At 40.1% G+C, this 12,847-nt stretch overlaps 1 protein-coding gene across 1 annotated transcript in view; it reads right to left on the reverse strand.

The window, feature by feature from the left end:
• Nucleotides 1–3,496: 3,496 nt before the first annotated feature.
• Nucleotides 3,497–12,847, reverse strand: part of SEC23IP (SEC23 interacting protein) — a 28,169-nt gene continuing 18,818 nt past the window's right edge. Inside the window, exons 17-19 of the mRNA XM_060274785.2 lie at nt 11,420–11,579; nt 7,661–7,769; nt 3,497–5,740 (exon numbers count right to left, since the gene is read on the reverse strand). Of these exons, the coding sequence (XP_060130768.1) occupies nt 7,688–7,769; nt 11,420–11,579 (242 nt within the window). The 3' untranslated portion in view covers nt 3,497–5,740; nt 7,661–7,687. The remainder of the gene's footprint in view (nt 5,741–7,660; nt 7,770–11,419; nt 11,580–12,847) is intronic.

The raw sequence follows: 12,847 nt of genomic DNA on the forward strand, positions 1-12,847 counted from the left end.
AATTTGCATGCCCAAATGCAGTTACCAAGTTTTTATTTAAAAATGCAATTATACATTAGCACTGAAACGCTAGAGTCATACATTACTTCTTTTATTGTGCATATGGGACTGGATCCCAAGATAAGTTAAATAAATTCATGGAAGGAAAGTCTCATGCCCTCTCCTCTCCCTGAAGCCCCTATGTCCTATCCATTTTACAGGATGGCAGCTCCACTCACCCTTGGGAGATTTTCATGGGTCACACAGGTGACTTGCACAAGGGTAGTTCAGGAGACTTTCCTTCCATTAACTCCCTTAAGTTAGCTCATCTTAGGATCCAAACCTCTGAGTAAAAATCATAGCGTCAGAATCGAAACCAGTCTATGGTGTAATCCCCTTTACCTGCAATGTTCACCTGTAAATGACATTCCACAAGGCTTTTCATAAACATCTTGTGATAGAGGTCTGATTATAAACCTACGTTCTTGCCCGTATAGTTCAGAATGCTGTTCTCACAATAGCCAATTAGATACCTCCATTAAGCATGCGAGCAGGAATTGAATGCAAAGATCTTCTTCCCTCTGTTGATTCCCAGCAACTGATATTCAGAGGCATATTGCCTCTAACAGTGGAGACAGAATATGAATAATAGTCACCAGTAGCACCCATGAATTCATATAATTGCCTTATGCTTATACAGCCCATACTTCTGTGCATCAAAAGCCCTGTATAGGAGGCTTCCAGGCATGTTGTTGTTGTTTAGTCGTTTAGTCGTGTCCGACTCTTCGTGACCCCATGGACCTTAGCACGCCAGGCACTCCTGTCTTGCACTGCCTCCCGCAGTTTGGTCAAACTCATGTTCGTAGCTTCGAGAACACTGTCCAACCATCTCGTCCTCTGTCGTCCCCTTCTCCTAGTGCCCTCCATCTTTCCCAACATCAGGGTCTTTTCCAAGGATTCTTCTCTTCTCATGAGGTGGCCAAAGTATTGGAGCCTCAGCTTCACGATCTGTCCTTCCAGGGAGCACTCAGGGCTGATTTCCTTAAGAATGGATAGGTTTGATCTTCTAGCAGTCCATGGGACTCTCAAGAGTCTCCTCCAGCACCATAATTCAAAAGCATCCAGGCATAAGCAAGTGTATTTATACAGCAAGTCTTCAGTGACGATTGTTATCCAAAAAGTGAGCTATTTTAAGAATTTCCATTGCACTCAGTAACCCATAGGTGCTTACTCCAGCTCTATTGCCTTGTGGTACTGATTACAAATTGAAGATGCAGGGCCGTCTCAAGCATGTCAGGCTCCCTGGCGCCGCGGTGCAGAGATCGCTCCGGCGCCCCCGCCCCGCCCCGTTTCTTGCCGCGGCTGGTGGGCTTCCGCATGGCGCCCCCCTGGCGGCCCGCGCCACCCAGCCTACCCCTAGAGCCGGCCCTGTGAAGATGAAATGTTCATACTGGTGGAAGTTATTTGTTAGACTGTACAGAGCCATATAATAAAGAAATTGCTAGTTTAAAAAACTTTTTCAAGGCAATTTCTACTTTTTCAACTGCTGATCCTTCCTGATTATTAAAATAAGTTGTTATCCAATTTTCCTATACAGAATTAAAAAATGAGCTCGACAAGCCTGCAAGAGGGTTTTATCAAAACCTGCAAAATCTGTTTAAGAAAATGCTTCTGTGCCAAATAAGAACACTGCGGTTTCCAGTTGGTTTCCTTCCTGTCTGACTATTCTTATCAATTTCATTGGGGAAGCCATACAGTCATATGTATTTACTACATTAAAAACCACAGGTTTCAGAAACACCAATATAGATCTTGTGTTTAGCAAAACCACAGGTTTCCAATTGATGGCTCAATATTTTGTCAGTTTCACAATGGCTCTTAAACAGCACTGTTCTATCAGAGAAACAGGATGTCAGAGAGGTGCTATGTTGTATTCGATCCACACCTCTTCCGAACATAAGCTACTCTGTCAAGTTTGTTTCATTGATCTTGGGAGAGTTGTGTAGGTCTTGATGTTAGGGTTGCCATATTAAGACCTTCATGCCTTTAGTAACTGTACACGGTAAGATATTTATTTAACACTGGGCTTCAGTAAAGCAAATAATTTAATTAGATAGTACCTATATGATATTGAGACATTTTTATCACAACCTACTGAAGTATTCCTTAAAACATTCAGTTGTTTCAGTGACAAGAAACTTCACCGAGATGCAAATCATTTTGCTGTTATAGCAACACCAAAAAAGGCATAAACATGATAGGCAGCAGAAAACAAAGTCAAGTTAGAGAACTTGACTTTAGATTCCAGTCTTCCCATCACAACAGTAAGCAAAATGCTAGTTAAGGGGAGCAGTATAGAGGATCAATTTAGATTCTAATAAAAAAAGGAAATACTAATCACTAATCCTAATATTTAGCTGGTACTCTTTGCTTCTGTTTAATAGAATCTAAATGCATCCTCTGTATCGCCTTCGACTGGTGTTCTGCTTTCTGTAGTGATGGGAGGACTGAAACCTTAAGTCAGGTTCTCAAACCCAGGAGAAGCAACTGTCAGTACTGTATTGACTGAAGCAAAACACTAGAAAGGATTAAAATGAAAGAAAGCAATCACAAACGGGCTTGGGAGATCAAGTTTCACATGGCCCTTGGCAAAGTGCCCTTGATGGCTGTGGCCTTTTTCATTTCCCACAATGCTTTTCAAATAGTGCTGCTCCCAAAGCCTTGTGGGAAATTAGAACAGCTGCTGCTACCAGGTAAGCTACAGCTGGGGGTCAATCGTAGGCGTCAGTGTGTCCTGCCAGCTGCCCGAGGGTGCCAAGTACTGAGGCTGGACCATGTTTGGCTGCCCTGTCTACTCTCTCCCTCTCTTGGCTGGCGTCCAACGACCAATTCTTCTCTCTCTTCTGCCAGTAAAGGGGAGGGGAGTAGCAAAGCAGGAGAGAGAACAGCTCAGTCCAGAAGAGCCCTATTGCTGTTGTTGTCTTTGTCTCTCATCAGATTGAGAAAGAGGGAGGAAAGAGAGAAAATGCTTAGATACAGCTGCCAAAGGGCACAGCTACATTTCCCAAGCTGGTGAACTATAGCATAGCTATGGCTGCTCCTGTATGCATGTGTTCTCTATCCTTTAGTGCAGGAATGTCCAACTCCCAAGAGACTGCGATCTACTCCCACTATAAAAAAAACTGGCAGTGATCTACCTATTGGATTGACCAAAGTTGTTGAGCTTTTTAGGGGGAGCCAAAGTTGTAGAGCTTTTTGGGGGGAGGAAGACCCAAAGTTGTAGAGCTTGGGGGGGGGGGGATGACGCGATCAACCAGGATCAACCAGGGATGCTCCACAATAGACCGATTGATGATGATCGACCTGTTGGACATCCCTGCTCTAGTGGAAGAGGAAGGTCCCCCAAATTGCTATTGTGGGACTGGGGCTATTATTGCTATTATTATTTATTGTGTACCCTTTACGTTGAGTTCCCAGGTTTGGTTAGATACTTAAAAAAACACAAATTTAAACACAGTTTAAAACAACTTATGTTTTATTCCATATTGTTTGCATGGAAATCCAGCATTATGTCTCCTTTGTACAAAGTTCCATCCTTATCTCATCACAAGAACTTGGCATTTTTGTGCTCATATCACTGGAGCCTCAAATATTTGTAGAATGTGACAGAATTCAGCTGTTGAACAGAGCCAACAGGAATAAAAGGTAGCAGTTTGCACAGAGGACAGGTATAATGTTCCTATCAACAAATGTGAAGTTTAATAGGCAATATTCAGACTGTTTTAGATAATCGTATAAACACCCAGATCAATATCTTAAACAGGGGAAAAAATATTTCTCCATCAATTCAGATGACACAAAGAATGTTTGCTTTAAAAAAAATCAGAATTTCTTAATGAATTTAAAATTTTCAAGATGAAACACAATGTATGTTCTATGCCACCAACTCAGAAGCCATTTCCTGCCAGAGCACAAAACAATATTGAGCAAGTGAAAAGCAAAGGAAATTACTAAGTTTTTTTCCTTAAAATTAAAAGTTTCAATAAACACCTTTTTATTTTTCATATTTGCTAACATTACATTTATTTATCTACCTTTACACATTTCACTTCAGTACACGCCACACACTCAATACTGTTGTCAATTATTGAAAACCTTTGCATTTCTTTTCTTTGGTATTTTATCGAGGACAACTGAAAACACATTCTGAATACCAAATGTACAGTTCTGAAACCTGTTCAGAGACAACTTTAATCCAGGATTTATTAAAGGGCTTGTTATGCTCTCTAACAAGCTGTTGCTTCATCCCGCATTCCTCTGACAGAAATTTGTTCTGGTTTAACAAATGACTGAAGGGAAATTTCATTGTGATGAATGGAGCACAAAATATTTAGAAAGAGAGAAAAAAGTAAGACAGAAAACATCCTGTTGCTTTACTGCCGGGGGGGGGGGGGCAAGCTTGCTGGTATCACAGTATCTTTTAGTATTAGCCACAATATTATATTTATAAAGAGATATAAATAGCTACAGGTTAATATACTGCAATGAAAAGTTCTCTCAACCTAAGAATACGAAGGTTTTAAACTGCATAGACTTTACAGCAGGCAGAAGCTGATCCAACTACAGCACCACCTGGTCTATTACCTCCCTCTTCAAGACACAATGCTGCAACAAAGCAAATATCAAAAATAATGTGGACATTACCACCAAAAAAATTACACTTTTTCCCCAAAAAGGCTACTCATCCATGACAAGCCACTATGTAGAATACCAGCAAATAGAAGCTATCACAGTTTCATTTTAAATGAAAAATTGGAAGGTATACAGAGGGGGAATCAGCAGCAGCAAAAAAAAGTGACAGAAGTTCAGTGTTTAATAAACTTCTCTAACCTTCTCATACTCCACTATAAGCAATATAGGGACTGTTCTTGGCATACCAAAACTCCCTCTAAATCTAATAATCAAAACACTCCTCTTCTGTTGCAGGGCCATAAATGTATTTGATTTCTGCAAATCCAGTCTCCAAGTTGCATGTAGACTTCTGCATCCCAGGCTGATCACTACTGTCAAACTAAAATTTTATTTGGCTCCATCCTTTTCTACTCGCCCTCTGCAAAAACACATACAGCAAGATCAACCAGTTTGTAGCTGCTCTCTATAATACAGAGTTGAAGTTCATGTCACAAGCATTTAAAAACACTCTCCCTCAGAGACTCAGAAGATATTTCATTATAAAATCTTAGTGATAGGCTTACCAGGTGCAAGGAATTGCTATATTTCAACAAATACAAATGGATGGATGTAGATTTGTATTAAAGTAGTTTGAACTTCACAGTTCTTGCAGAAGTGGGACAAATGGTCTTTTTATTAAATGAAAAGGTTGTTATTGCTGTTTACCAATAATTTTTTTATTAGAAACAAACAAACCACAGCCCTTATAGAAAATACAAGTCTGATAAATCAGATTATAAAGATTAATTTGCATGCCACACATTTCTTGAAGAGTCATTTATGTTTGGCAACTCTTCCACAAATGATTCAAGGCTGGTTTAAAAAAAGAAAAAGGTATGTGTACTCTGAACAGTAGGCTTCATTTTCTTTTCCTCCACTCCAGTTAATAAAAAAAGAGAAAACAAAAATAAAAAATGATGGTATGGAATCTGAGGGCTGTAGATTGAAACCACTTCTGTCATCTGTGACGAGGGAATTGGTGTTGCCTCTTCAAAAGGTTGTTGGAAGGCCAGCAGAAAGATTAGAGAGGCTGGAAGGAAGAGTAAAAAGAAAAGAAAAAGTTGTAAGCTATGGCAAACTTGGCTAGTTTCACAGCTTATGTAAAGGGCTACGACTATCAAATTAACATGTACTGAGGCAAGAGGGAAGGCTGTATGGGCAAATGGGGAGAGGCTCAGGCTGCCCTGTGTTTCAAATGGCCAACTGCACTGTTTGTAGAAGGTAGGGCCCATAGTGAACCTTTTGAGAATCCTGTACAGACACTATGCCCATCTGGTGAATTGGGAATGTTGCATCCAGATGCAGTATCGCAATAGGGGGGGGGGGGACACTGTCAAAATGCACTCTTATTGAACAGCCAGTAAATAAACTTTTAAAGAAGAATGTGCTGTCCTTTTCGAAGCAGCCCAATAATTGTAGACGGCTAGAAAGCCTCTCTCCCCCCGCCCCCACAACCTGGTGGCATTTATATTTTTACCTATGAGCTCTCTCACAAGGAGATAGCACAGGATCTGCCAACCCCTACAAAAAGTTATTATTTGTGTACATTGGATAAGTTTACATTTAAGTTATGCATAAGATCAGAGACATTTATCTGCATATTTTAGATGTAGCTTCACTTAGCAAGCAAAACATGAATATGTCATGAAGCAGCATGGTATGAGCCAAACTGTATATTTCACTGAGTCCTGGGAATAATTTCTAGAGCTATGTTTTATTTGTTTACCAGAGCTGCAACAAGTGCAGTTAAAAGAAAATATTAAGATATTAAACAAATTATGCTTAATATTTGATACCCTGGTTCCATAGTGTGTTTAGGGAAACTAACAGAGCCACCCAATTACAAAGTATAAAACAAACACCAAGTACAGTTCTTATCATTTAAATCTACACACAAATGCACACAAACTGACACATTTCCCTTGCTAAACAATACTACTATGTCAACTGAACATAACATATGAGTTAAACGAGCTGAAATATTTGATAACCCATTGAATAACGATTAAAACCAAGTTCAGTGTTTCAGAATTTAATCCTGCAAGGATATGTATATATTTAGGATTTATTTTCTGTTGCGTTTCCCTTTCCCTCCCTCTCTCTCTAACCGGAAGCCGCGAAGAACAAATTTTGAAAGAGAGAAGTTATCTAGTTCCTTGCTAGCACAAATGCTGGCACAAATAACAGAAGTTAATCTCATTCCTGGCTAGTATGAACTTGCAAGTCACTAAAATATGAGCACCACAAAATTACTTTTGCCCACTGCAATACAGTGACTTCCATCTTTTAAACAGATCCCTTTTATTTGCTTATGCTCTCATAGTCACTGGGGGGGGGGGGGGGAGAGAATCACACTGTCATATTTTTAACAATACAATGATAAACAGATACCAGAGCTGTCATAAGCTTGGAATTCCTTTGAGAAGGGCTTTAGGTGTCGCTTCCGTGCAGCTTATGCATCCAGTCACAAGAAGATGCAGAAGTTCTGATTTCAATATTGCAAAGCAGAACAGGAAACTGGAAGCTAGAAGCATTCCCACTTCTTGTTTCCACCACTCTCTCAAATATCCAGAGCACATTGTGGATTTGCAGGGTAAGTAGTAGTCTAACTGCTTCATATTCTAAGCCACAATCGTGGAGAAAGGAAGAAAATGACTTCTAGTATCCTGCCTACTGAACTCACCTGGAAGGCTGGGATTAGGGAAATGGCCTTATGCAACTGGATGGGACAAAAAGTCTATTCCAGGTGCACTTTTCATTGCAAGTGCTACACCTAAGGAGACCACCTAAGATATTGTCACCTGCGCAGAAGTGAACAAAGTCCCTAAATTTCAGCCATTTAACATTCTCACAGCAACAGGAGCTCTTATCCCTTCCCTATTCTACAAAAGGAGGGTTGTACTCTCAAGTAGGGACAACCTGTGCTGCATTCATACTGAGGATTACTTACAAATTCTGAATGATGGGTATCCATACATCAATGTTGCGGCTGTTCAGGACAAACATTCATAGTTCTATATATTTCTTTCAGGAGAAGCAAAGCGGTGTCTTCTGATTCCCTGCAAATAAAAATACTTGCTGATTGCCAAATAATTGCCTGCTTGAAACAACCTGTTGCTATTCAGCATTCTTTTTTTTCCCAAGTGCAGCAGACACAAATACCTAAATATGTAACCTTGCCACTGTGGTGTTTTCATTTGTTGCTTTTACATATTGCTTTTCAACACCATTCCCCCCATACCTCACAAGCATTCTGTTGCTGGCAGCCTGGTTTCCTCAAAAACCTGCATGTTACTTTGCATTCCATGACATAATCCATCCGTGCCTAACACTATACTGTTACAAGTGCAATAAAAATATAGATTCCTTTAGCACACTCACTGGGCTCTGTGGGTGAAGCAGATCTTTTCCACCCTCAGATGAGCTTTCGTGGATTTATTTTAATTCTACTTTCTGGTTATTAATGCCATCATTAAAACCACAGTACATCAAAGTACCGTTGTTTTATTTTATTGAATGTATTAATGTAGCCCATTTTAAGTTCCCTTCTAGGAAGGAAAATATAATATGAATAAAATTATTATTATTTCATTCATTCATTCATTCATTCCAGTGTTCATGAAGCCTTACGGACAGCACTGCTTCTTATTTCTGGCCAGTCTCTGTCACTGAACATTATTGCTAACCCTTATTTCATCTGCACTGTGCACATTTCAACATTGCTCTCTGCAAAATGTTTTTTTTAAAAAAAAAACTGCATTAATATCAATAAATCAAAGATAATTTACTTCACCCTCCTTCTACAGTGCAGGATCATTCATGTGCCCTATCATAAATTACTGTACACCAAGATGGATAAAAAATGATTTTTTAAAAAATAAACTTTTTCTTTTTCTTTTTCTTTTTTTTTAAAAAAATGTAGATTAAAAATGTTTTAAGTAATATCTACATGTGTATTAATATTTACAGTCTAACTGCCAAGTATAGGTATTTTAATTTTTTTCTGATGAAAATAAATTGCTCTAGTCTGCCCAGTAACTATCAAACCTTGCTTCGATCTATCAGAGGGTCATGTAGGCTATACCTGCAGAAATGTCCTTTTCTCCATTACTTATTTGTTTGAGGGTGAGGGTGGGGCTGAGCCGAGGCACAGTGAGGCATAAATGAGAAAACTGGAAAGAGGAGAAAATCCAAGCTGTCTGCCCGGCATGTTCCTATATTCCCACACTTAGGCCTTACTTGTCTGGGAGTAATCCCCATTGAGCAAAATGTACTCATTCATTTGACCTGGGAGCAGAGTTGTTGCTGCTTATCAAAAAGGAAAGGGGGAGGCAGTGGGGAAGTTGGCATACTCTAAATAGCATTGATTTAAATCGATCTACCTGTTCTACACAACCCAGATTACTGTATTGAGCAGTTGTATTACAAAATTCAAGATTTATATCATTTTTAGTAGTTGCTAAGAACATCTCCAAGAGGGTCAGCAGCATTCTTTCAAGCGATGCATTTAACGCTAGATTATCTCTCCACAGAAGTCTCACTAATTTATATCATTGCTCATACCAATGACAAACTTAGTTGGTCTCTAAGGTGCTACTGGAAGGATTTTTTTTTATTTTGTTTCGACTACGGCAGACCAACACGGCTACCTACCTGTAATTATATTAGAGTTATTACAGTTATTTATAAAATTGTCTAGGCACTGTGCTCAGAAAAACACACGAGAGCTGGTGCCTAATAAGACACCATACAAAAAGGGGGGGAAAGGTTGGGATGGGCAGGAAAAGTAAAGGTCTGCTACATTAATCCTTGCATGTGTTCAACCATATGCTGCAAATTGCAGTTTACAAGAGTAAATATTGCACAAATAGAAAAGGGTTATATTTGTCTACCACCTAGATAACAAGTGGAGCTCTATATGCAAGTAATCATTTGCCCCCTTCCTACCAAACTACTTTTAAGAAGCCTACTAATGTTATAATTTATTGATCAATAGATTTTAATTTTAAAAAGCCCAAGAGTGCCACCTTACGGAGAACAATATACAGCTATCTTTTTAGCATACACCAAACAAAACAGATTCCAATATTAGTCCCACAGCAAACCCACACAGATGCAGAACAAGCAAGATAATACGTTTTATTGCACCAGCTAGTCAATTAAAATTCCGGAGCAAACTTTAAAATACTGTTTGGATGGTTATTTTAAATGACTAACTGCTCTTATTCACAACACCTTTATTGGCATATATAAAACAATAGAATCATACAAACCATCTATATATAGGATGATTCTAAAACACACAATGAATAGGGGGAAAGGGTGGAGGATAGGGAATCCTCAGCAGTCACTATTGGGTAGGCCAGATGTACTGGATTTGATTTCAAAAATCCTGGTCAGGTATTGCACCATAACTCTAGTGAGTAAAGGGGAGTCGTCCCTCAACAGGAACTAGACCACGTGCTGTTTATTGGAAGGGGCCCTGAGCCACAAAGAGGGCATCGAAGGGCCAACGCGGGAGATGTTAGAAAGAGGGCATTCCATAATCATGTGGTCCATAGAGTCCGGCACATTCTGGCCACAGGGGCAGAGTCTGTTCTGGTAGGGGGTGCCCTTAAGCCTTCCGGATAGCGGGCGAACATAAATGCTCTACGATGTGATGGCGTGGTCAAATCATAAAAGTAGTTAGGCTAACTGCTCAATAGGAAGTATCCTCATTCCCTGTTTCTCAAGAAACATAAACCCATACTTAAAAACACCCCCATCACTATCTTTATATTTTGGACACCCACACCCCATTAAAAACAAATAATTTGTTTGTCTCCAGAAAAGCACCTTTTACTGGTACACATCAGGCATACTTCTCATGCACACAATACTTTGTTAAATATTAGCACAATCACAGTAGTAGTAGGAGTAGGAGTAATACCACCAAGTCCTTATTTTCTCCACCAAACCCCACTGCTGTAGGCAGCTCTGATCCTGCGGTGTGCCTGCAAAAGGCAGCATTCCACTGGAGAGTGCAAATGCTGTGCTTTGTCTGGTCTGCAGTATGTGGCATTTCACATTAACCTTTTGTGACTGCGAACACTGCATTGGTACAAGGAGAGGGATCTCTTGTATGTTTACCAACGAGACCAAATTGGTACAATGGCAGGTCTATCCACTATCTGCCCTGTGCCACAGACCAGAAAACTCTGTTGTACATAAATTTATTCTAGCCCTGAGAAACTCAAGCCATGCTAAAAACATTACAGTGAAAAACTCTTATCTGGTGCAAAAACTGCTCTTATGAACAAAATAAGATGCAATCAATGCGTGGGTATTCACACGCAGCAAACTGTGTTGTATATTTGCTGTAATGTTCTGATCCTCAGTGTGGAAGGCGTTAACAGTCGGAACAAAAATACAAGTAGCTGCCCTCCCAACACCAGCATCACTGTTGCTTACCTAGATAGGGCTGAGGCAGGGTGGGGGCAAGATTAGGGACATGTGGTTGCACCAGCAAGAGTGACCCTGCCCATCAGGCATGGCCCCGACCTCACCCCCACCCTGCCCAGGTAAGTAGCAATGCCAGTGATGGCTTCTCGCCACCCGCTCCTGCACTGCTCCTGCATATAAGTCCCAAAAAGGCTAGCAAAGAAACAGCTAAAATAAATGCAGGAAAGAACGTGAAGCTGTGTGTCATATTAGAATAAAATATTATTACCAGTAGCACAAGTGACTCTGTAGAGCAAACAAATACTCGTTGAAACTTTCAATGGGTTTTTCTTGCAGCACATAATCAATACGCCGTCCTCCATTTAGCAAACCAACTTTTACAGCCAAGTCTTCATCTTTTGAAAGATCTGGGCTTTCAATCATCTTTTCTGTGGCAGCAGAAGGAAACAGAGCATGAAAAGTACATGGTCAATTGAATCTTTGATGAATTCCTGGTGCTGCCTTTCTGCTGTCCCTATTACACTTTATCCATTTTAAGCTTGTTGGAATATTGTCTGGGTTGTTACAGCTGTGGGTTCCTCCTATTATCTACACAATGTGGGAAGGGCTGTAGCTCAGTAGAGCATCTGCCTTAGAAGCAGGTCTCGGGTTCAACCCCCTGTATCTCCAGGAAGGGCTGGCAGAGTCTCCTGCCTGAGTCCGTGGAGAACTGCATCCAGTCAGTGTAGACCAGGGTTTCCCAAACTTGGGTCTCCAGCTGTTTTTGGACTACAATTCCCATCATCCCTGACCACTGGGCTTGCTCAGCAAGATGGCCCAATGGTATGTCACTACAAGGCAGCTCCTATATGTTCCTAATAGTAAAAGACAGAAGCATAAGTTACGGGAGGTCAAACTTTCGAAGTATTTAATAACAGAACAACAGCCAATATTTGTGTGGTGTTTCATCATATTATCTCAAACAAAGTAACAGTCAGAATATCCTGCCATAAAAGCCAAAGCAAAACGCTTCCCATATTGAATTCTCTGGCTTGTTTCAGTTACCAAAAGGGACCTCTGTGGTTGTGTTTCTCAAACTGCAAGCCTTCATACTATTTTACAAACTACACTTAAAAACTGAGGAGAGGTTCAAAAACAGTTTGTGACAAGGTACAGTAGGGACTGTTAATCAAAAAAAAAGCCAAAACTCCCATCAGGTTTCTGGGACCCGTCAAGGTCTTCAGTACTTGTCAATATTAATACATTAATTCCATCTGATTACACTAGCACGAATTTTGATGTTGCCAAAAAGCTTTTGCGGCTTTGACAAAAGCAAGGAAAACAGTGGTAAGCTATATTCCTCACAGACAGGATGAAGCTGGCAAACTGCTGGTCACTCGGAAGAGTATCATCTGGAGACAGTATTACAAGGGCAATTCATTTCAAGAGATGTGCCCCATTTTTATGTGGTCTGTACATGAAGCTTGTAGAGCTAGCAAGAGGATGCTTTCAATTTGGCCAACAAAAGTTCAAAAGGCACAAAGTGAAAAATGTTAGACAAAACTCTCCTTCAGACAGTGTTCAAAGTAAAAATAAATTCAAAGATTATATGTTGGGGGAATTACCCAGAGGCTACAGAGTTAGATATTCAGGATAGGTACGAATCTAAAGCAAGCCTAAAGGCATCAAGCTTAACTTCCTAATACAAAGGTAATAA

This window comes from Zootoca vivipara, chromosome 5, assembly GCF_965207765.1.
Source record: "Zootoca vivipara chromosome 5, rZooViv2.hap1.1, whole genome shotgun sequence".
Taxonomy (NCBI): Eukaryota; Metazoa; Chordata; class Lepidosauria; order Squamata; family Lacertidae; genus Zootoca; species Zootoca vivipara.